This window comes from Lissotriton vulgaris, chromosome 1_1 (assembly GCF_964263255.1).
Source record: "Lissotriton vulgaris chromosome 1_1, aLisVul1.2, whole genome shotgun sequence".
Taxonomy (NCBI): domain Eukaryota; kingdom Metazoa; phylum Chordata; class Amphibia; order Caudata; family Salamandridae; genus Lissotriton; species Lissotriton vulgaris.
This window is the reverse complement of record NC_141685.1, coordinates 962,121,599-962,148,062: the sequence shown is the minus strand read 5'-3', so window position 1 is coordinate 962,148,062 and position 26,464 is coordinate 962,121,599. Positions and strand designations below refer to the sequence as shown.

Here is a 26,464-nt window from a genome sequence, read left to right as displayed (position 1 = left end):
CTCCGGACTTTCCTCCTCGGAAGCCTCTTCAGCTGCGCTGCCTTCAGCTCCAGTCGCGTTTTCTCCAGTTACCCGCTTTGTGTGGCTGGCGTGGATCCACTTCGGTACACCAGCACACTTTACAGCAGTTGTAGTGACGAGGATCACTTGTCGTGGCTTTCCCCACCTTGGTTTCAGGCACCTGCTCCGGGTGTGTTTCTTTAACGCCACCCAATCTCCTGGTTGCAGTTTATGTGCTGGAGTTTTTGGCCACTCGTCAGCTGTCTCTCCAATCTGCTGAGAGAGAGAACGCACTTGGTCACCCAGCTGCTTGCAGTATTCTAATACCATATCATCAGAAATGCTTAGCAGTTTGTGTCCGGGTACCCATGCCTGTCGCATCACTCTTCCCATTAACACTTCATGGGGACTTAGGCCAGTTTTTCTGTTCGGGATACTTCTCAAACTCATCAGCACAAGGGGTAAAGCCTCTATCCAGTTCATCTTTGTGGAATCACACATTTTGGCCAATCTGGATTTCAGGGTGCCATTTATTTGCTCCACTACCCCAGAAGCCTCTGGACGGTAGGCACAATGCTGTCTTTGCTTCATTTTGAATGCTTTACAGAGTTCTTCTAGGACATTGTTGGCAAAATGCCCACCTTGGTCCGTTTCGATTGTCTCGGGAATTCCGTACCTAGGTATCAACTCCCTGAGCAATAACTTGGCTGTAGTTAGGGCATCATTTTTCTTTGCGGGATACGCTTCCACCCACCGGGAGAATAGGCAAACTATGACTAAGATATATCTATACCCTTGACACCTAGGCATTGTTATAAAGTCTGCCTGCATTCTGACAAAGGGACCTACTGCCTTTCCGATAGTACTCTGTTCTACCACAGTCCTTTTTCCTGCATTGAATTGCTGACACACTAGGCACCTCTGGCAAAGCCTTTCCGCCTGGTTCCTGAATTTTGAATTACAGAACACCTTGTCAAACACCCGACACATTGCGTCCCTTCCCATATGTGTTGGTTCATGTATCATTCTGACCATGGGGTCTATCAGGCTGTCAGGCAATACAGGCACCCCAGTCGAGTTTACCACCACACCATCATCTCTCAATTTGCATCCATCTGCTGCCCACCTGCCTTTTTCTTGCCTGTCTGTTGCCTGTTGCAAATCCTTTAATTCTTCCCACGTTGACACATTCTCAAACAACATAAGTTGGCAGCTGGTTCCACCCCACAACGCAATTTGGAGGGACATTTGGTATCGGGCACAAAATTGGGCAATTTGGTCAGCGTACCTATTACTGGCGGTCACATCATCATTCCCAGATTTGTGAGCCGCGCACTTGACCACAGCCAATTCTTTGGGCAATTGGATAGCTTCCAGTAAGTTATGCACCACCTTTCCATTTCTGATAGGGGTGCCTGAGGAAGTCATGAATTCTCTTTGCAACCACAATTGGCCGAAGTCATGAACAACCCCGTAACAGTACTGGCTGTCGGTGTAAACAGTTATTCTCTTGTTCTTACCCCTCTTACATGCTCTGGTTAACGTGATGAGCTCTGCCACTTGTGCAGATTTCACCTCGCATAAGTAAGATGCTTCTATTGTTTCCGTCAATGTGACCACAGCATATGCAGCACACAGTCTTCCACTTTCATGTCTTAAACACGAGCCATCCACAAAGATGGTAAGATCTCCATCAAGTAAAGCTATCTCACGAATGTCCGGACGGGGCTTAGTACTGAACTCAGTTAAATCGATGCAATTATGTTCCCCTCCCTCTTTAATTTCTACATCCAGAGGAACAGGTAACAGTGTCGCAGGGTTTAGGACATTGCACCGGGAAATGGTTACATTTTCAGCACCAATCAAAATTCTCTCATACTTAGTCAGCCGACTAGGTGTGAGGTACTGGGTCTTAGTTCTTGTCAGTAGGATTACAACAGAATGAGGAACATATACAGTGACGTGATGTCCCATGACAATGTTCTCACTCTGTTCCAGACTGACGCAAGTAGCAGCCACTGCTTTCAGGCATCCAGGTAATCCAGCAGCCACCGGATCTAGGGTGGCCGAAAAATAGGCCACCGGTCGTCTAACTAATCCGTGCTCCTGGGTCAGGACTGAAAGAGCACAATTCTCTCTCGTGTCACAGAATAGCTCAAAGGGCTTACTGTAATCAGGCATACCCAATGCAGGAGCGGTACATAGACAGTTTCTCAGAGTTACCCAAGCGTTCATGCTTTCACTGTCCCAACTGACGGGGTCTTCTACTCCTTTCTTGGTCATTTTTATCAGGGGTTTTGCTAGAGCCGCAAATCCTACAATCCATTGTCTGCAGTAACCCACAACTCTTAAGAACATTCTCACCTCTTTCTGTGTTCTGGGCAGTTCCATTGCTTTAATTATTTTGATTCTTTCTGTAGTAACTTTCCTGATTCCTTTTTCTATCTGGTGCCCCAGATACTTCACTGAGTTCTTACAAAATTGTAACTTGTCAGGTGACACTTTATGTCCTCCTTTTCCTAGGTGATTCAGCAAGGCAATTGTGTCTGTGACACAGTCCGTCTGGGTTTTAGATGCCACTAACAGGTCATCTATGTACTGTACCAAAACAGACTCTCTTGGCAGCACTAGGGTTTCAAGGCACTTTTTTAGTATCTGGTTGAAAATCGATGGACTTTCGGTGTACCCCTGGGGGACACGATTCCAGACATAGATATGACTGTCAAATTCAAAACTAAAAAGGAACTTGCTTTCTGGATGCAATGGGATGGAAAATAATGCATGGCACAGGTCAATGACAGTGAACCATTCTGCATTCCAGGGAATCTGATATAGTATCACTGCAGGGTTAGGCACCACAGGACAGCAAGGCACAACAATCTGGTTTACCTTGCGCAAATCTTGCACCACCCGGTATTTCCCACTAGGCTTTTTGATCCCAATGATAGGTGAATTACAGGGACTGCTCATCACTTCCTCTATTATTTCTGCTTTGAGCAGCCTGGTAATCTCAGTCGCTACTCCTGCTTTTACTTCTGCACTCATTTTGTACTGTCTCGTTTTGGGGTATACAGCATTGGTTTTTATTGCTATTTTAACTGGGTCCACATTTGCCATTAAGCCTACATCTTTTCCTGTGAAATCCCACACTTCTGGAACTACTCTTAACTGGAGCTCTTCAGGTAAATCCTCAACTGTTAAAGGTTTGATATCAGAATCTTGTCTGACCAACATCAGCTTGTACAAACCATCTTCATCGGGGGTCTGAATTTCGACGCCCTTTGGTGTGCAATAGATGGTACAATGCATCTTGCACAACAAATCACGTCCTAGCAGGTTCACAGGACTGGAATCACAGACCACAAATCTGTGCATTTCTTTGAAATTTCCTATAGAAACTTCCATTGGTTCAGTTACTGGAGTACTTATTATTTGATTGGAAACACCCACTACTTGGATCGCTTCTCCCGAGAGGGGTAGGTTAGGAACATCCACTGTTCTTACAGTAGATCTAGTAGCACCAGTGTCCAACAGAAAGGTGACGTCTTTTCCTTCAACCTTTCCTTCAATGTATGGTCCAGTCTGGTCTACCGGTAAGGAGGCGCCAAGCACGCACTCCTCGTCCTCCCCTCTCAGGCCCCGTCAATCTTGATCTTCACAGAGGAAGGTATCGTTTAACAAATACTGTGGAATGATGGCATTTCTTTCATTCTCGATTTCCCATACTTCCGCCCTCTCATTCTGCTGACCCTGATTCTTAAAATTTTGTCTAGGAGCGCGAGGTACTGGAGGTAATTTTACCTGTTGCTGGTTCTTTCTTGTCCCTTCTTTCGGCACCTGTGGATTTAAACCATTTACAGGGGCATTACCGGCCTGCAGGTGTGGACACTCGTCTCTCCAATGCCCTATCTGGCCGCACCCATGGCACGGAAACTTCTTCATGGCCTCTTCCCGACTCATTTTAGCTCGGGGCTTTCCTCCTCCCCCAGCAGTGGCATTCTGAGCATTATTACTAGAAGTTAATTTACTTAACTGTTTTTCCTGCTGTTCAGCTAATTTCACCTGTGCCCACATTACCTTTTCTTTGAGAGCCTTCTTTTTATTTTCGATTTCATCTTTGCAGTATTTTGCATACTTCAGGACATCATCTATGGGTTTTCCCTGCCAACTGATTTTATTATCTCGAATCCATTGTGATATTTCAGGTCTTAAAGTAACCTTTCATAAAAGGAATGTACAGTTTCATCACGTTCTTGGGTGGTTCTATCTATTCTGGTCCAATCTGTCTCTTTTGCGGGCACCTTTTTCTTGAGGTACTGTATGACCTGGTCATATTTCCTCATTACATCAGGTGAGGGAGCTCCTGTTTTCTCATCTCTGGGATATTCATCATTAGGCCAATCAATTTCTATTTTACATTCGGTCCATAGGTCTACAGGGACCACAATGTCGAAAAACCCATCTAGGTCTTTCAAGAGACATTTCTGAACTTTTATGAAGCGTTCTACCTGCCTGTACCAATCAACAGGCTTTTCCCGTAATTTCGGGAAGTCATTTGTAAATGACACAATATCCTGTCGGGACCAAGGGACGTGTACATATTTTCCTCCTGGGACCTCTCTCATGGGGCACAATTTTTCTGTCGGCTTTACTTCTTTCAACACGAATTCTGAAGCCTGAGACTTAGCCCTGCTGTCTTCCTTTTTCTTTGCCCACCGGGTTCTCCATTTCCCCACCTCTCCCCACTTCTGCAAGAGCTTCAACAATTCCTTTATCTGGATCTGTTTTCCCACCACATTCAAGCTTTCTAAATCTTTGTCTGAAAAGTCTACTCGGTATGGTTTCTGAAGGATTTTGGAGCGGCTAACATCAATTCCCATTTCTGTGGCTGTATCCATTATCCTTTCATGGAGCAACCTAGCGTTTCGGGTAAGGTTTTTACTGATGAACAGTAACTCTTCTTCACTGAAAGAGTTCAGGCGTTCCACTCCCACATTTCCAGCCATCATCTCTTCTATTTCTATTCTCAATTTATATATCTCTAATGTTTTCGGTTGGGGAGTGGCCTCCTTCTCCAGCTCCTTGGTCCATCTGTCTAATTCTTCTGGGGATACTACTGTGGCACTCCTAACCCCCGACGTACTCCCAATCAGAACCTCTTTTGCCTTATTCTGACTTCTGGAGCCTGACATGCTAGTTCTGGTTTCCCTGATGGGCATGTCCATCAGAACCACTGATTCACATTCACTCTCTTGATCATCATCTATGAGCATTTCTTTTCTCGGGAGTGGAATGCTAGGAGTGGGCATAATTGGGGTGATAACAGGAGGACGAGGACTAGCCAGGTCATCTCTATACAGTGGAATAGCTGGACCAATAGTTACTGGAATAGTCAGGGAATCAGGATGGGGATGTATCTGGGCAATGGTTCGAACTAAATCATCTCGCTGTCTAGCCAGGGCTTCTTTCTCCTTCTCTCGTAAAGCCTTTTCTGCAGAGTGGTCATGCAATACCTGAGGTACTAAGGGAGGATAAATACTGGGAGCAGTCGGAGTGACCAACCGAGGTGGATCTTCTCCGAACGGCTGATAATTTGGGACCGTACATTTTGGTCTGCAAAACCCATCCCCATTACTGATTTTACTGTCTGTACCCGTTCCATCTGTATCACTATCCCTCCGACATCTGGGATACTTCGAAAAAGGGTTTGGAGAATGCACAGGTTCTGATTCTGTAACATAGGGAGGTGGATTTTTCATTAACAGATCTTCTAGGTGCTCATCCTCTGAGTCCCCCACGGGCATTAAATGATGGGTCTTTTCTTTACTTTTTCCTTTCCCCTCTTCTAACACCCCCATCATTGGGAACAGTCCTTCAGTCATCATGGTTTGCCTCCACTGTTTCATTTTCAGCTCTTTGGTCTGTGCTTGAACCCTCGGATACCATTTACTTACTCCCTTGTCCATCCGGGGTCTATCTCGCTCTAGAGCCTCAATCTCCCATTCCTCCAAGGCTTCGTACTGGGTCAACCTAGGTCTAGGATGTAATTCATTCATGCGGGTCCTTAAGTTAAACAGAATCCGACCATTAAATGTACCTTCAACAGGGAAGGCTAGGACTCCGTCATCTGCGGTATACTTTGCCCAGTTTTCTAACCATACACAGGTATGGTACCCTTTATCAAACATCATGAAAGAGGCTGGAGTATTCGGCGGGGGAATGAGCACGCCTTCCCTCGTTCTAATGGGCTTGTCAGTTTTAAAAAAATTCTTTATTTTATCAGTAAGTGACATTTTCCTTTTTATTCCATACATCATGTGCGGTCTACCTCGTATAAGCTGATCCTTATGAAATCCTAGGTACTTTGGATTCGGTATGAAATCTGGATACCACATGCAACTTTCCAGACTCGCTTCTAACTCGGCCTGATTAATTTTGTTTACCTTTGTGCTTCCAATGCTAGCGCGACTTTTATTTCGTAATACCCAATCAACTCAGAGAACACAAAAGATCCTTAACCAATGGGTGCGCGGCCTTTCCGCAAGACAGAGTCTCACGCTTCGGCACTCACCCCTCCTTCACAAATTCAGCTTCACTACACACCCGCTGTTTTGACCAATACCAGCGCGGCACGGAGTGACGTCAGAGCAGCTTTCCGCCCGACTCCCTCCTTCACAAGGTAACGGAAACTTTTTACTCTCCCTAAAGTGCGAATGCAAATCTTAGTCAACAACACGCAACGTTTGCCACTATGTCTGAGTGTTCTAAATAGATAAAAGAATTTTCTTTCACTGCTAGTAAACCACTTCTGTCTACTTTTCATTCACTCCGGATAGACTTCTTTGCCTAACCTTTTACATACGTAAAATAGAACCTGTTATTCCCCTGACTTATCCACTTCTTCCTGGGATATATACTAAGTCAGGCTTTCACCAGCGGACTAATTTACTTACCATTCAAGCCTCGGAGACCCTACTACTTCTTCCGTATGCGACCCTTACTAGGTGATATCGCAATGAAAGTTTTATAAAGGACTCGTAGCTATCATTTACTTCAGATGCAAACAAAGGTCCTAATTAGTGCTTCCAGTTATTCCTAACCCTGCACTAATGACTCAAAACCAGTGACTTCAACAGCTAACCGGATTCTGCTCACCGTTAGCTAAATACTTTCCCGGGGATTCGGACTACACTGAACATTTACAAACAATTTTTCTGTTAATATTACATACACACTAATAGCAGCAATGCAATATTCATATGCATAGACATATATATCCTAAAATTTTCAAAATCTTTAAATCAATGTAATAATAAAAAAAATATCAGCAGCATAGAAATTTCAGCAGCACATTTTATTTTCACGGTTTATTTATCAGTTATCCTGTCTACCTAATCTAACTAGTCCAAACCATCCTCTGGTTACCAGAAAATTACTGATAGAGCGCGCAGTCCACCCGGGTCACCGAGATTACCAATTTCTTACACGCACTGGGCCCTGGCGTGCAAATTCAGATACAACAATGACATTTGGGTGAACCGGGTGAAGATTACCTTTTTTCTTCTCCTCCTGCACGCTGCTATGAGCAATTAAAGTTTAGTTTCACCTCTGCTTACCATGTACCCGACTTACCACAGGCACATTACTTATGACAGATCTGGAGCTATCAGGGAAATAGTAGACAGGGGCCTAGGAAAAATACTCTTTATAAATCAGTACATACTTATCCACAATTTCTGTAAAATGACCACAGACACCTGATGATGTTAAAAGTTTTATATAGAAGTTCAAAGAAAATATGACAAGGCAATAAGTGATATGCAGAATAATACGTCAATCATTAGTATCAAAACCACTAAGTAACTATGAATTAAACTTAGGACCATTTGAGTATATGGGAAGACTAAAGGTAGGAATTTAGAACAGAGCTAGTCACTGCAACTTTATACTAGGACATAGGACATGGATGGGACCTAGAACATGTACTTAACCTACGTTCTTTAGACTATTCTTGCTAAGTTCACCGCAATCATACTAAAGGAAGGGAAAAAATTGGAACATACTAATAAATTCGACAATTCAGCAAAGTTCTAAAGGAAGGGAGAGATGTGGAACAATTCTAATAAGCAAAACGTATATAGTTTGGCATTTCAGAAATCAATCTCAAAGTCAAGATTATTCCCTTAAGAAAGAGAAAAAGATATGAGTCTAAGTGAGAGAAGACTATGGAAAAGACGCAAACCCACAGTTCATATTTACCTAATTAGGAGTGAGAACTAACCCTGGCCACGGGTCAGTTTGGAAAAGACGGGGACAAGGACCCTCAAGGATTTGGACTCCCAGAATGCGAGTAGACACAGCCCAAGGACAGTCAGGACAGGATACCCCTCAGGTTTTGGGTCAAGACTGGGCCTCCCAGGGTACGACCAACACCCACAGCTTCGGACAGCCACGCCTGCGTTACCCCTCTCCTGCAAGTAATCCGCCAGCAACCCCGATTGGGTTTTCGAATTTCCCAGCAAAGTGCTTCGCCAGCACTTAGGATTATTTCCACCCCTTAGGAGTTTGTGGAAAGTATGGACAGAGTGCTCCGCAGCACTTTAGGTTGAGCACCTATAGAGTTCGTAGGGTCAGTGACAGGTCTGCTACTCGGACAAGTCGGACAATTTTCCTAAGCTAAACTAGGGCAGTTATACTGTTTTGGGGTCCCTCAGACCACCCACTAATGTTGCAAGTGACAGTTTCCCACATTATGATTGGTCAGGAGAGGTGGTGCGGTCATTACCACCTCCTAGAATTCGACTTTCCCATCCTAAATATTGAAATGTTCCTACCCGCCCCTTGGGTTCACGTTCCCATGCATAAGCATACAGCAGTACAGTAAAGTTCATAATAGGTAGCAACAGTATTGCTTCTTCCAAGGTGAGATTTGTTCTTCCCAGAGAGTTTCTCAGGCGCATTGTGCTTCAGGAGCCAGCTGGCTTGTTTCAGCTTCTGCGCAGTAGAGTTTTTCCCTGGTCACATGTCGGAGCCCAGCAGAGCCTCAAGTATGGCTCCACTCCCGAATTTCCCAGCCCCAGAGACGCGGTACATGAAAAGTAAGCGAGAACAAATTAAAATCACATATAAAATGATCACACTGTATACCATGATGAAATTCTAAACATCCCTTACTTTATAATAACTATAGCATTACTGTTTAGTGCGAAAAGACAGATAGGCTGAAGCAGCTGTAGCAAGCACAGAGCGTGGTAAAAGACAAGCGGCCATGTTTGCAGCAGTGCGCATGTGCAATAGACTCCCTCCAGAATGCGAGTGCGTCACATCACATGGGTATGACCGACGCATGCGCAGACTGAACTTCAGCGAAGCAGCCGTTTCTTTAGTGCAAGCTTCGTTAGTATGGGAAAGACATACAAGCAAGCATCCTGGGACACCCGCGTGTTTGGAAAAACCGCTTAATAAATGACGAACAACTGGATTAATATGATTATACATTTAGGCAAGGTTCTTGTATGTGAGCAAGGCGCTTTACATGCGAATCCTTGCTCCATCAGTCTCACAGGGAAAGCCAGGACGGGTTCCACAGCGGTATTCGTACAAGCGCCTTGAGACCCTTGCGGGTGAGTAGTGCGCTATACAAGTATCAATTTACATTTAATTTACATTTACATAGTCACTTTATTGACAAAGCTGCCTCACCTGTGAACAAGGCTCATTGAGGAGCTGAAAGACATCAGAATAACACCATGAGAGTGTGCTGCTTTCTGAATAAATGCATTTGTGATTCGTGGAACTGGGCTTCGGCATATTTTCTTCCGTTGTTAATTGACAGGCTGCTCCGTGCCTGTTGTCGCCAGAGCTATATATATATATATATATACAGGCACTCTGATTGAGGGAGACCACAAGGAGAACGTTCGTTCAGGAGTTTAATGGCAGCTTGCAAGCACACGGTAATTCAGAAGCACCTCTCCAATAACGTGAACGCCGGACGCGTTTCGGGACCTTTCCCTTCATCTGCGGCGTGTGATGATATATATATATATATACACAGGCACTCTGATTGAGGGAGACCACAAGGAGAACGTTCGTTCAGGAGTTTAATGGCAGCTTGCAAGCACACGGTAATTCAGAAGCACCTCTCCAATAACGTGAACGCCGGACACGTTTCGGGACCTTTCCCTTCATCTGCGGCGTGTGATGAAAGCAACTGCTTACATGTAATGTCTCTGCGCACCTTCTTATAATGCCTGCCTCCCTGGCGTGGCTGGATCGCAAAGCATCCTGGATAGTGTAGTGCGCATTTACTTCACCCTGATGGGTGTGCAAACAGTTCAAGTAAATCAAAGTTCATTCCCCAGTGGGTAGAGGGGGAAGCTTGCTGACATCCTGTGCCCCGCTTATGGTTGCCATCCTGGTGAGCGGGCGTCGTCCTGCAACAACCACCAGCTTACTCTCCTTTCCTGCATCTCGCAAGCTGCCATTAAACTCCTGAACGAACGTTCTCCTTGTGGTCTCTATCCATCTAGTGATGGTTCTTTTCTGCACTGCCTTGCCTTTCTTTGCCCCTAAGAAACCCACAAGGAGCTGGTCATCCACCTCTCTGCTATCTTTAATTTGTTTTCAGGCACCATATTTATAAAGTCCTTATCAACAACAAGTTGATTTGTATATTATATTATGTGCAAAGGTGACCTTTTTGCAAATTATGTTTGTTTTATTATGATTACCCGATACAGACAACCACATGCTGCCTAAGCCTCTTTTTCTTTTCCCTTGTTATGTGAGTTCATAGATACAGGCTTGTGTACCACTGTAATTAATTCACATGTTATGCTTATTTCATTTATTTTCATATTAAATTGCCCTCATCCGGCTGGATAACGGCTAAGATATAGTACCGATTGGGGCTACATTGATTTCTTCTCTATTCTTGGCTTACTCAGGGACCACTGTCTCTCAAAATAAGTTAGCTCAAAAGGTCCCTTGTTCTTTACAACATCACAAAGGGTTTCATCAGAACATGTGTTGTAAAGCAGTAAGAGCAGACAGGTAGCCTTTAACAGCGGACAGTGCAAGTCACCACTTGTCAAAAGATAAAACAAACAACAGCACATCCGACAATTTGGCCTGTAAGTGGCCCATCTGGCAGTTGTTGCACCCATCCACAAAGTTGACTTGCCGACCCAGAAAGTCAGGGTGCATCAGGACTAGACTCATAATCGGCTCATCATTAGCAACACTGTGACATGTTGACACCCTTTCGCTTTCTCTGGAGATGGAGATGGTGGTAAGGGGCAGATTCTCACTTGCACTTCTTGTGCTTCTTTTTTGACATACCTGAAGAGTTCAACTACGATGTAAGAGTAAGTACTGCGTGAATGACTCTTGGAGAGGACCAGGACCTTCCTCTCGGCTTCGATCTGTCACAGCACAGAATCTTGTGGTATTTTGCAATGTAGAGCTAACCATGCCTAGTAACTCGAGTTACACATTGGGGTCAAGCCCGAAGGGGCATAGAGTGACATGAATCACACACTGGCCTCTGTAGGTAGGAATGTGACCAAATAGTTCAGAGCTGGCTTCTCCTCAATGGGTTGGAGCAGTCTGTCTCACTTATACTTGGTTTGAGTTGAATAAAATAATGGAAAGATGATCCCATTGCATATATGTTGGCTGACCTTGGTATCTTGGGGACTATCCATACCATATTTACAAACAGTGAAATTAAATATTCTTTTATATAGCCAACAGTTAACTTAAAAACCTAGCTTCCAATATCATGCACGGACTAAAGTTGGAGAACCATTGGTAGATAAATGCAAGCATTCCAGTCACAGTAGGTCTAATTAACAAACGTAGATTTGGTTGTAATTGTATGTTTACAACTTTACAGTCGGATTTACCATACTTATGTCTGCCAAGAATGCATAAAGGGACTCCTTGCACTCGTAAGCCCATGTACATGTGCAAAGATATTCTCCCCCCTACCGCCACTGCAAGGTGTGGTCAGCCAACTGCTTGATTAGTAAAAGAATGAGTGCCAGTTCCCCAAGCTCTGTTCAGAAGCTCACGGCCGGCGCTATTAAATGTCAGCGCTCCGAATACCAAGGCTGCGTAATCTTGAATCCACCTCAGGCCTCTTTCATCCACTACCAGACACTCTCTACCTCCTTATCTCTTGCAAGTTCCTGTTTTTTCCTTCTGTGATGGCTTTTTGGTCTTTCTCTTATTTCTTCTTTCCCCGTTGTGTGTTTTTCCCCCTTGCTCTTGGGAAAGGTCTGATGTGGAAAAATAAGTGGCAGTCCCAAAAAATGAGTGCTGTTGCGCCCCCCTCCCCCTCCCTCTGGCAAACACTGGCTCAAAATAAATACTGGGTTAGCCTGGGAAGTTGGAGAACATCCACAAACATAGCTGGATGATGTTGGCATTTACAAACTCCTCTCTTTCTTCTTTCTAATCCTGGAAATGGTTGGAGATTCACTCCAGCCAAGGACTGGTGTACGCATCCAGGGTGGGAAGAGGAGCAGAGCACCCCAAGAATTGCTGGGCGAGGAGGGGAGCTTAGGGAGAAAAAAAGGATTGCATAATGGCAAAAATATATTCCCGCCGTAGAAAAATAAGCAAAAAAATGTGTTTGCACAGAGGATCCAATTCCATCAGTGTAGGGTTTGCCGTGTAGAGAACCCTGCGCAGCAGGAATAGGACCCTGCTGGGAATCTCACATAACTTTCCTAGAAATACACATGGGAGAGAGAAACTTGTTTATTTAGACCATGGTCTTTTAAACAGTACAGAACACACGCAATTAAGATCAAAAAGTACGGACAGACAAAATTCTACTACATCTTAAATAGGTAAAATTCAATACTTGTTAAAAGAAAATTAAAAGAGGGTGACGCCCTCAGAAACACAACATACAATACACAAAGATACACATGGAAACCTGGTTCTGGTGTATCTTTCCAGGAGTATACCTCACAACAGTTGTTGCTTCCAGAAAGTTATGACTACTCTTACAGATAGTTCTACATTTGTGAGTGTGGATTCAACACTTTCATTGTGAACTGGGCCCAGTGTTAACATGTTATGTACATTATCACTCGCAAATACCTGACAGGAGAGATGCACTTGCAATGGCTTCCTTAATTTTAGAAAATTGCCCTTGTGAGGAGGGGTAAAAGAAGTGAGCTCCTTTAGCTTACAAAAAGAGGAACTTCTAGAAACAAGATAACCCCCTGATAGAGAGGGCGTTGTAAAATAAAACACAGATGTGAATTTACATCTTTATGGTCCAGCCTGCTGAACCAGGCTTACCCTGCCCAAATAAGGCCCCCATCCAAAGTTCCAATACAAGAGGAACTCCCCTTGTGTTTGCATCCTATAAAAGTCTTCGTTGCATACCTGTTCTGATGCCAGATGCTAAGCCCTGTCACGTCAATTACTGTGTGCATATAAATGAGGGAGTCACTCTGGACATACCAGTTTACATGTTGATTCTATGTTATCTTCTCCTTCTCTTTCTTGACAAGGTGTTTGAAGCCGAACAGCGAGAAGCAGCCATCTATCTTCACGGAAGCCCTGGTGGAGACCCAGGTTCGATACCTGGGTCTTGTGGAGAATGTGAAGGTGCGGCGCGCTGGCTATGCCTACCGGCAGGCTTACGAGCCCTGTCTCAAGCGATACAAGATGCTGGGCACTGAAACATGGCCCAACTGGAGGGGCAATGCCAGGTATGGAGTGAGATACAGGGAAAGGGGTTAGAGTAGAGACAGGAGGAGTAAGGGCGTAGAGAATGTTCAGGAATGATTCAAAGAGAGGCAGGGAGAGGAACGATACAGGCTTGGAAATAAATGGGGATTTCTTAATAGCAAATTGGTACTCTTAAAGCATTGGGTGTACTTAGAATGTTGCTTTTAAGCAAACACTTTGCCATAACATTGATCCTATTCAGGACTTTTGGGGCAGCACCTGGCATCAAGGGATGTCACTCCTAGTGGTGGGTGGACATAGGGGTTTGGCAGTGGCACACAAAACTTTTCGCCGCTAGGGTTTGGTGAGCTCACGGAGTACACATAACCTGTCCTCCCATCTTGTAGGGATTAATGGGTTTAGAGAATTGGCACAGAGGAAAAGAACTTTCAACAGTTGGACTGGCATTGAGACACATGCAGTGGGTTGGCAAAATGACAAAGCACAGTTCACCTTAATTACCCAAATGTGCCGGGTTGTAGTGCATGTCCCTATGCAGGGATGCCTGCATCAGAGAACTGGGACAAGGGCATTTTACCATATGGGACTGGACAGGCTAAGCCAACAGAGACATGGATACAAATCTCACATTTAGGCTGGCATGTCTTGGGATTGGCTCAGGGTTGCAAACACTGGCACCCCTCCTAAGGCTATATAGATGCAGGACGATTGTCAAAGAGCTCCTAATGCACCTCTATGACTGTGGGAACATTGGAGTCAAGACTTCATTATTCCAGCTGGCATAGCTAGGGTTCAGATCTCATGCAGTCAATTCAGTTTCTGTGTGTGGGCCTTTTCCTAGATAGAGCAACATAGTGGAATCTCACAGACTTTAGGTGACTAGGCTCACACAGACACAAAAGTGACACAATCTGTCCCCAGACATAAGATTCTTCCAGATGTCTACATTATAGAGTGAATGTCAGAGTTCTGCGAGCTGCTGACCTTGTGCTGTTTGTGCCCTAGGGACGGTGTGGAGTCACTTCTAACGGAGCTGGGCATCGCGCCTGAGGAGTACGACTATGGCCGCACGAAGATTTTCATCAGAAACCCTCGGACGGTGAGTCTCAGAATGCAGCCACTGCTGTCTTGCAACCTCAGTCCAGTCCTTTTAAAGTGGTAGCAGTGGCAACAAATCTATATCCTGTACTCAGTACCCAGACTCCAATCATATATTTTCCCCTTTGCCTGGAAGAGAACTCATCAGGGTTTCCTCCATGTCTTTAGACTTCGGAGAGTCCATGTTATAAACTCTTGAAGTAGAGCATCTTCTTAGTAACATGGTCAGTTGGGAGAACAAATCAAACTCCTGGTACCATCTATTCAGTTTCAAGGCAGAGGATCTTTGGAAAAGTTATTCATTTTAAAAGCATGACCATTTTATGCTATTTAAAGTATAGTTTCTCAGAAAACTTTTGTGAGTTATAGACCACCCACATTGTAATTTTAAGATGGATATCCTTTTCCTGTAAGAGGTCTACTGTTTTTTTTTGTTTTTTGCAGTTTTATATAGTGCAAACTTGACCCGAAAGTATTGAAGACCTTTACATTAGCACCAGTTACATTACACAAGCACGCATTTGTTTCTGGTAGGCATGGGGAGATTAAGTGATTTGCCCAGAAAAACAGGATGTTGAGCCAATGCCAAGACTTGAACCTGGTTCCTCAGCTCCAAAGGCAGCAGCTTTGGCTATTGCACCACATCCTCTATAAAATAAAATAAACAGACAATAAAATGAGAAGAACAAATATAGTGACTGTGCAAGGGACTGTAGCCAAGCTCCCTGGATATGATTATTTGAGGGAGAATGCAAGAGTGACTGAGTTTATGTTTATTTGTGTGAATCCATATTCTTTTCAGGATTGGCACCTTTGCTCGTTTTCCTAGAAAATTGAAGACACACGACTTCTGCTCGGCCTGCGACTAGTACTAATGAGTCCTATCTGCCTAGTTACTACCATCTCACTTGGCACTTGGATTGTAATCCTGCTGTATTTATGCTTTAATTTACCTTGACATTTGCGAGCGGTGGGCCCTGAAACATTCTCAGTGGACCCACTACTCTCACTACCAAATCTTTATCAGCTCCTGAACCTGCAGGACACATGTCTTGAACACTGCTTATGGCCATTGCTAATTGTGTGAAATTGCACATCCTTCCACCCACTTATTGTGCCTTTGTTCCGGTTTATCAGTTGCGTGGAGCTTCACAAAAGAATAAATCGATACAGAAATTATTAGTGAAGAAATAAATAAGTGTGGACCTTCTGTAGATAACAATTCTACTAGAATCTAGGCCACAACTAGTTTAGATAGTTTATTTTGGAACAGTGCATCAGGACATAATGCTTTCCTGCGCTGGCACGACAATGCCAGCTGTCAGCCTGCCTAATATTAGCGTTTGTCCATCGCCAAGGACCAGCCTCTGATGACTTTATTGCTGGATAACATTATGAGAGCTACTGAGTTCCTTGATTTGGTGAGTTTGCTGTGAATGGTTCCACGAGCTATAGCACCAGAAGTCATACATTCCGATTAAAATCACTATACTTTCCATGGTTTGCTGCATAATTTCTGGGTTTTTACTAGGACGTATAGCAGTGAGGTCCGTGAAGCACTAAATGTGATCAGTGGGCAGATAAATAAAGTTGTTATGAAGTTGAAAACCCTGTGATTCACAAAATTGTGACATTTGTGACCCTAAAATGGCTTTTTGATATGTGAGAAACTTATTTTGCTAGTTTGAAAACCAATTCAGACTAACACAACGGGTTTACCGACCTGTTCCAAATCACACTTTGAAGGAGCATTTCCACCTAGTAGTGATTGAATGGCATGTATCAATGATTGATGACAGTGATTGTGTTTCCAAACCATTGAAAAGTTAACGAGCTCAATTCACAAAAGGCCCCCGCACTCGAGGCGGAGGCCCTGCAGTCATGCGAGGGGCCTGCGCCGTGGCGAGGGCACCACACTCATGTCGGGACCTCTATACTGCAGTTACTCATTGCGGGGGTCCTGTCATGACTGCAAGGCCCCCAGCCATGTCTGAGAGCCCCCCGCCAGGACTCCGACTGCGAGGCCACTGCCACTGCCACAAGTGTGGAGGTCTTCTGTGAACCTGGTCAAACTCCTCAAAGTAGGTGAGGAAGATGGGAAGATGACCTCAGAGGGAACAGGCAGTGGTACGGGGACTCTTAAGCCCCTCGATGTTTTCTGAAACTGGCTTTTTTATAGTGCACTACTTCCTGCTGTAAGGAACACAACTATATTAAAAAAAGGTATACTGTTTGGGAAAACACACACGGATGTTGATCTCCTATTCATTACAGCCACCATCCCTTTGTTTGTAGCCAATCACAGGGGGTCACGCATTAGAGATCTCCTTAATTAATAACATTAGGCAGGTCATTCTGCAACCCTCTACGACTGGATGGTTTGCAATGTGACCTTCGGTAGTGAGGTCCAATCACAAAATGAAAGTCTGGCCGCGCAACGGCTGTAATCAGTATTTGTACATCGGGCCCATAGCTGTCTGAAAACCTTCCCTTTGGAAGTCCTGCAAACCTGCATGCCTGATGGCCACTTTCTGCCTGTATGGCCACTTCCTGCCTGCCAACCCTTAACTAGCATGCGTTTGCCAAGTATTTAGGGGCCATGCTTGTGTCCTTGGCTTTCTTGTCTGAAGGTACTGGACAGATCTAGAATACCAATAGCCACATTATAGACACCATCTTTACATTTTGATGGCACAAAAATTACCCTGCATTATTTAAGTGGGTTCTCTTTCAATTTCTTGCACTTGTCGACAGGTTCAGAGGATTCCCTTCTCTGTATGTAATATACCTATCTAACCGCATGAGGGCAGTCTTGTACTATTTTCTGTCTTCTGCCTAAAATCACGTACACCTGTCGTTCTGCCAATGCGTTTCTCTTCCTTTTCTTCGCTGTCCCCTAACCCTCTCCTGTCTGCCACTCGTCACTCTGCTCATCACTTCGAGCAGGATTACAGTTCCACCGGCCAGCTGTAACCAGGCCGTAGAGTGAGAAACAGACATCTACAGAGTCCAGATTACAAATAGTGTAATAGCGCCAGAACTCATGCCACTTTTTTGTTTTATAAAGAAAGGCCTCAAATATGTCATCTATACTACTCTTAAGACGTGCCATGAAAGCGCACGGATTAAATCTTAAACCGAACAATTACATAATTTAGCGCAGTATTTGATCTTGATTTTAAGGTCCTGGAATCAGGGCCGGTTCTAGGATTTTTGGGGCTCCGGGCTAAAAGCGAATGTGCGAGGCCCCTCTAATTTACATTAGTGACACATTCAGGGGCCCGGAAGATGCTTTGTGCAGACTCCTCCTGGGCCGCAGCTCCTCATGTCAGCCTCCTTCAAGCACCTCCTTTACAGCCCGTATCTAGCTGAAGGTGTGAGAGTTGCTTGTGGGCTGAAAGTTAAAACTGGGGGGGGGGGGGGGGCTAAAATGCTGGACAATGGGCATCCTGCAGTGTGTCTAAAAGGGCAGCCAGGCAGGAGGCCTAATTGCAGAACAGACCTGCAAAATGTGTCTCATTTCAATTGGGATAAGAGGAAATGTCTATCCTTCCCCTAGGCCTCCCCACACCATCCCTTAAAGGCACAGGGAGTGAGCCCCCTTCCATTCGACCCAATTGCAAGGAGACATCTTTCTCTCTGTTGGATCGGTATGGAAACAAGAAGACCAGTGGTGTGTTGCACCGGTGTGGAGCCCTATGCTGGTGGGCTGAGTGCAAGGCCCTGGGCAGCTGCCCACTTTGCCCTTGCCTAGTGCCGGCCCTCCCTGGAATGACGTTCCACTCTACTCTACACCACTCCACTCTGCTCTACACCACTCCACTCTGCTCTACACCTCTCAACTCTGGCACTCTACTCCACTTTATGCCGCTTCACTCTACGACACTTCACACTATGAAACTGCATGACACTCCACTCTACACCACTATATGACACTCCCCACTACGCCACTCCATGTTCTTCTACTCCACCACACTCTATACTACTCCACTTCATGGCACTTGACTCTATGACAATTTATGCCACTCAACAACAGTCTACGCCGCTCCAATCTATGGCACTCCATGACACTCCACTCCACTCCAGGCCACTCTACACCACTCTATGACACTCTTCTCCACTCCACTCCACCCTTCGACATTACACTCTATGGACCTTCACGCCACACTGTGGCACTCCAAGCCACTTTATGCCACTCCACGGCACTTAACTCACTTCTACGCCATGCCACTCTACTCCACAGCACTGTACGCCATTCCACTTTATTACACTACTCTACTTTAGCTACTCCACTCTACGATACTCCACGACCATGTACGACACTCCACTCTACTCTGTTCGCTCTATGCAACTCTACGTCACTGCACTCCACTCTACGGCACTCTACTTCACTCTGCACTGCTCCATTCTGCGCCACTCCACTTTTTGCGACTACTGTATGCCACGCCACTCTATGCCACTCCACTCAACTTCACAATACTCTACTCCGCCCTATCATATTCTGCGCCACTTCACTCTATGACACTGCTCCACAACACTCCACGCCACTTCAGTCTACAATACTCTATAGCACTCTACTTCACTCTATGACACTCCTCTCTACGACACTCCACTTCTCAGCACTTCATCCAAACAACTCCACTTTATGACACTCCACTGTTCAACATTCCACTGTTCAACATTCCACTGTACGCCACACCATTGTACACCACTCAACTCTCCGACACTCTACTGTACAACAATCTACTCCACGCCACTCTACTGTACGACACTCCACTCTACTCTACACCACTCCACTCTGCGCCACTCTACACCACTCCACTCTATGCCGCTCCATGACAATCCACTCTATGCCATGCCATGATACTGCACTCTATGTCCCTCTACTCTACAACACTCTACTACACAACACTTTACACTACTCTATGACATGCCACTGTACGACAGTGTACGCCACTCCACAACTCTCTACATCAGTTTTAATTCATGCAACGCCACTCCACGCCACTCCATGAATTTCCACGAAACTCCACTCCACACTGCACCACTCCACGACACTTCACATCACTCCACTCTCCGTCACTCCAGTCCACTCCACAATACTTCACTCCACTCTATGACACTCTATGCCACTCCACTTGGCTCAACTATGACACTTGACGCCACTTCACTTGGCTCCACTCTACGACACTCCACACCACTCTGCACCACTTTATTCCACTCTATGCCACTCCACTTTATGAGACTCTCATCCACTCTACTCTTCACCACTCTCCTGAATACCATGCCACTCTACACTTCTCCACTACACAATACTCTACTCCACTCTATGACACTCCACTCAACACCACTTCCCTCTACAGTGGCTGCTCCTTCGGTAATGCAGAGGAGCGTTGCCCCAGTGCTCACCGAGTGAGCAATTGAAAATGGAAAAATAAAATTGTAATAACTTAATGTTCTTGCTCTGTTGTTTGGGGCTGTTTAGAGACTGGAGGAGGAGTGGTGGCACCCCCCTAAGTGTGCATGACTATATGGCCAAACATTCATGCTCACATTGCATATTCTACACCTAGGCTGCATTACAGCCTGGGTGGAGAACATGCCCAAGGTCCTATTCCCTGTCTGAGCGCCGAACCACAGCACTTAGACCAATCACAACGCTGCATTGCAGTATTGTGATTGCTCAGGGGAGCCTGGGTGCTCACCAATCACAACACTGCATTGCAGTGTTGTGATTGGCTCAGGGGACCCTTGGTGCTTCCTGCTTCCACAGAAGCCAGGAAGAGAATGAGAAGACAGAGGAAAGGCGGCGACCGGCGGCATCGAGGTAAGTAGATTTTAAAAAAAATGTATTTTTAATTTCCTTCCCCTCCCTCTGCTTCCTCCGCTGCCCACGCCCGTTTAGTAGCAGCCGCTACTATCACCACACTCTACTCCTCGCCAATCTACTTCACTCATCAGCAATGCCCAGACAGACGGGCCCCAGGCCCTAACGGGCTCCTGCAGGCACTGTTTAAAGCCAACCCCACACTCTGGTCCGAACATCTGGCCCCACTATTTTTACATTGCCCACACACTTATGACATACCAGAATCGTGGAAAGGAGCAATAATTCATCCAATCTTTAAAGGAGGCAGAAGAGCCGATCCTAAAAACTACAGGATGATAGCACTCCTAGATGTAGACTCCAAATACTACGCAAGCCTCCTGTTGGAAGACCTGTCGTCCTGGGCATTAAAAACTCAGCAGCTGCCATTTAATCAGACTGGCTTTGTGGCCAAATCATGTACCACTAGTAACCTATTGGCCCTATCCATACTTATGGAGAAGGCAGCATCCTCAAAAATGTCATTACACTGCTGCTTCGTTGAATTTAAAGCGGCCTTCGACCGGGTGCCTAGGGACCTGTTATGGCACAAATTACAAAAATGGGGAATCCTGAGTGACCTGTTAAACTCAATATTTCCAACTTCATTCAAACACCTGGATTCGTATCAAGCTGGGTGACGGGTCACACTGTCTAGAAAAATACCGACTTGCTGTGGGGTCAAACAAGGGTGCGTGTTGGCCCCCTCTTATTCATTCAATCGCTTCATTTCTGATTTATCCCATCTATTGGACAAGGTCAACTCTCATCCACCTCTACACGGTGGATCCCGACTTAGTAATTTTCTCTACGCCGATGATCTTGTTTTATTTAGCCACACCAAGGTCGGTTTATAGAGACTTCTTGGCCAGCTGCTTTCTTTTACATTAAGCAATGCTCTGGAACTAAATCTCTCAAAAACGAAAGCTTTCACTTGGGAATCGGAAGCACCAAACTGGTGGGTGGTTCTTTGATGGCAAAAAAATTGAAACAGTGATATTGTACAAATATTTGGGCATCTACATGGATATGAAGGGCACCTTTGTAAAACAGAAAGAAGCGGTCAAGGCAAAAGCATTGTCCCTCGAAGTAGCATCAATAAAACTTTCGAAACAGTTACGTGGCTTTAGTTTATCCCCCCTCCTGGCAGTCATGAAGGAAAAGGTTACAAACTGTTTAACCTACGGTCAAGAAATAATGTTGGGGACCAATTCATAAATGCTGAATAAAACAACAACTCGAATCTTTAAACGAGCCTGGCACCTTCCGAAATCAGCATCACCAGCTCAGATCAGGCTTGAGTTTGGCCTTCTGAACTACAAAGGTAACGGAGCAGGTGCATTCATCAAGTTGTGTCATAGACTGCGTAACTCAAGGGAAGGAAGCCTGGAGGCCAAGTTGTGGCAAGAAATATCAGCAGGGCAATCAAGTCAAAAACACTGACGTTACCTTGAACACTCATTGAAACTGCTCGATGTTGTGGATTATTGGGGTACCAATCTGCCCCAGCAGGCACGAACCTGTGCGTTAAAAGAAGTGTTCGACCCTGGTCTTTCCATCGGGATAAGGCACAATTGTTTAAAAAAAAAACACCCCTGGTCTATAATTGCAGATCTCAAACCCAGACCAGAGGCCCCATATCTTTCAAGCACTTATGCAGCCATCTGGAAGAAAAGATTTATGGCACTAAGGATGGGCGAATGGCCCTTTTTAAAACATTTACCAGCATGGTGTCGCATAAACGAGGACATTAATTGTAAGGGCTGAGGTCATCACTTAGAAACAATCGAGCATGTGATGTGTGTTTGCCCTGCATTTCTCAACGATAGAAGGCGGTTGCTGCGGGGCGAATCATGCCGGCAAGCCATTATATCAGCAATGAATCGAAACAACACAATGCTCAATGTTCGGTTTATAAAATTTGTCTTTAAAACTGCAAAAAACTTAACTCTGTAGGTTTACAGCAACCATCATCATAATCTGTGATTCTATGACCAAACTGGGACCTCCGTGTTCTCTATCAAACTTCAAGACTGTTATTGTTGGTGCCTTTTGCTTGTATTACTGAAAGTTAAGGGTGGGTTTCACACCCATCAACAAGGTCATCATGTTTTTAACTTATTTTAGCCGTTTTTTGCTCATTTAAAAAAAAACACACACATATATATATATATATATATATATATATATATATATATATATATATATATATATATATATATATATATATATATTTGGCACTACTGTATTTTTTAACACTTTTAACTTCTTCCTTTTGCACTTAAGATGAAATGTGTTCTCTAGTTTGTTTTGTACTAAATTGTCATGGTATTAAGTGATCAAACAATAACCAAAAATTCTTCTACTTCACTCAATGCCACTCTACGCTACGTCACTCAGTGCTGCTTTATTCCACTCCACACCACTCCACGACACTCCACTCCTCTCTGCTCTACATCACTCCCCTCCACTCTACGACACTCCCTACTACAATACTCCATCCACAACACTCCACCCTATGACACTTCACTCTACAACACTCCACTCTATAACACTCTACGCCACTTCACGTCTCTCCACAACACTTCACTCTACAACACTCCACTTCATGCCACTCCATGCCACTACGCTACTGCACTCTACACCATTCACTCTACTCCACTCCATGCCACCCCACAACACTCCACTCCACACTATGACAGTCTACTCCACAACACTCTACCCCACAACACTGCACTCCACACTACACTTCTCCATTCCACTCGACTCTACAACATTCTATTCCATGACATGACTCTCTACGCCACTCCACTCTACCCCACTCTACTCCACAGTATGCCTCAGCACTCTACTCTACAACACTCCACTGCACTCTATTTCACTACAATCCACACTACTCTTCTCTACGCCACTAACTTTTAGGCATGCTGAACAACAGCCACTCTGGTGTACAACATGGTTACAACACATTGACAAAGCCAATAGTTCCCACTTAGGCAGACCTATTGTCTTTGTAATGCTTGTTATCTTTTCTCTCTCATTTTAGCATCACCTGTCTTCCAGCGACAACTCTGTCATTCTAATGATTGTTTTTAGGGTTTCAATGCAAACATTATTGTTACTGTGGAAAGCTATTTGGCTGTGAACACACCTATAACCTATTGAGTGAATAAATATTAACTTACAACCTAGTTCATTTTATCTAGCAGCAACAAGTTCCTCACACTTACCTTATTCTATGTAATAGTAAGAAACAAACAAGCTCAGCAAAAATTAATCTTTAACACCATAGGGCATGATTCACAGACTGTGTAAAACAGTGCATCATTGATTTATTTCTGCGACTTCTCTTGATTTTCACTTTTTCAGGGATTCACAATTTCCTAATGTATATGGCATGGGAACATAAGGAAATCTGTAATGAATACTCCAGTGAAATGTGCAAAAGGTGGACAGTACGCTAAAGGGCGCACACTGTAGTGGGAGGCAAGACAACGTGTAGCCAGATATATGTGCCCTAGTGTACCGTACATGCTGTCCCGTAACAGCAGCGGCCTGACTGCTATAATGTACTGGTAAAAACTACCACAGCATTTTGTGTTTTGTGATTACTTCCTGACTGTGATTATTGTTGAGTATTCAGTTAAAAGCATGTCACAGTCCGCTCTTATTTATGAAATGGACAATTGCGTTGTTTAGGATGATCTAGAAAAAAACGCGATATGAGGAGACTAGTCTTTCTTTTTTCCATGTGTTCATTGTTAAATGCATCATGTGCAAAGAGTAACCTATTCCTGATTAAGGCTCAGAAAGAGGAGCTGAAATGCATCGAATTCATTTTGCGCCTTGCTGACTTTTGAAAATAAAATATTTGCTGTCCAATCGCCAAGAATTGGGCTTAAGCAACTTTATTTGATGGGTAGAGAGTGTTGGATGTATTGCGGTACCGGTTGCCCACATGCTGGAGCCACCCGAGGAGGTTGGTAGCTTTCTACAATGATATATAACACACAAATGTCCTCTGCGGGGGGAGCAACAATAAGCTGGTGCTGGTGGCCGGGTAAGGACAGCCCCGCAGAAATTCTGTTTGAGCAAAAACAAAAAATTACGCCGCACTCTTCCTGAACGATTTCAAAGCAGATTTATTGACCCATTTTCTTCTCGCACTCCAGGAGTTTTTGCTCAAATATATATCAGTGAGCAAGGACGTAAGTCCGAAACGCGTCTGATGACTGGCGCCACCTTTACCATTTGATTGGTAATACATTTTTCTGCAAAGAAGTCTGGTTTGCGGTAATTATTGAAGAAGTCTGTGTACGTGTGCGCTGGCTGACGGCTGCCGCCGGCAACAGGTTGGATTCCATATATATATATATATATATATATATATATATATGCACGAACAAACCCTTCTCAAAGAAAAAGGAGAGGCAGATTCCCAGGAGGAACAGGTAGGAAACGCTTCTTTAATGGCAAATTGGCGAATGCATTTCGGCAGCTAAACTGCCTTCCTCAGCGCTCAAAGCGTCCCGTGGGTTGAATGTCTTGCTGCCTGTGAGTCCCTCGTTGATGTTCTTGCTGGTGCAAGGTAACTCCGCCCTTCTAATGAAGTCCTCGCACCTGTGGGCAGTCCCGAGTGTAGCGCAGGACTGCAAGCCCCAGAATGCAGCTTGATAGGTGATTGGGACCAAGGTGCAGGGGAATGACTGGAGTGGAACAAAGTCATTGCGGGCTGATCGGGAAACAGCGTGGACCCTTGGGGGGCTGTGTTGTCAGTCCCGCCTTGATGTGCCAAAAGGTAAGCGCCTCCTCCGGTCCCCCAATACCATCGCAGCCATGTCGTCCTTAGAGTCCAAAAGACAGGGGATGGGCTACAATGAGTCCTACCCAGCATGGGATGGAATATCCCAAAACTGCCAGCCTTCCTCCTTGGTGTCAATGGCGGGCTCCCAACCTTTCCAACTAACGCTGGCAACAATTTTTCATGTACTGCAAGAGTCCACAAAGTTTTCCAGTGAGGCTGGTACTCCCAAAGCGCGATGGGGGTCTCTGCAAAAGCGCCTCTGGATGGCGCTGAATTGATGCACGAACAAACCCTTCTCAAAGAAAAAGGAGAGGCAGATTCCCAGGAGGAACAGGTAGGAAACGCTTCTTTAATGGCAAATTGGCGAATGCATTTCGGCAGCTAAACTGCCTTCCTCAGCGCTCAAAGCGTCCCGTGGGTTGAATGTCTTGCTGCCTGTGAGTCCCTCGTTGATGTTCTTGCTGGTGCAAGGTAACTCCGCCCTTCTAATGAAGTCCTCGCACCTGTGGGCAGTCCCGAGTGTAGCGCAGGACTGCAAGCCCCAGAATGCAGCTTGATAGGTGATTGGGACCAAGGTGCAGGGGAATGACTGGAGTGGAACAAAGTCATTGCGGGCTGATCGGGAAACAGCGTGGACCCTTGGGGGGCTGTGTTGTCAGTCCCGCCTTGATGTGCCAAAAGGTAAGCGCCTCCTCCGGTCCCCCAATACCATCGCAGCCATGTCGTCCTTAGAGTCCAAAAGACAGGGGATGGGCTACAATGAGTCCTACCCAGCATGGGATGGAATATCCCAAAACTGCCAGCCTTCCTCCTTGGTGTCAATGGCGGGCTCCCAACCTTTCCAACTAACGCTGGCAACAATTTTTCATGTACTGCAAGAGTCCACAAAGTTTTCCAGTGAGGCTGGTACTCCCAAAGCGCGATGGGGGTCTCTGCAAAAGCGCCTCTGGATGGCGCTGAATTGATGCACGAACAAACCC

At 45.1% G+C, this 26,464-nt stretch overlaps 1 protein-coding gene across 1 annotated transcript in view; it reads left to right on the top strand.

The window, feature by feature from the left end:
- The window catches only part of MYO1A (myosin IA), a 359,821-nt gene that overhangs the window by 272,336 nt on the left and 61,021 nt on the right, over positions 1 to 26,464 (top strand). The window contains exons 18-19 of the mRNA XM_086959948.1: positions 13,536 to 13,736; positions 14,722 to 14,815. Coding sequence (XP_086816074.1) covers positions 13,536 to 13,736; positions 14,722 to 14,815 — 295 coding nt within the window. The remainder of the gene's footprint in view (positions 1 to 13,535; positions 13,737 to 14,721; positions 14,816 to 26,464) is intronic.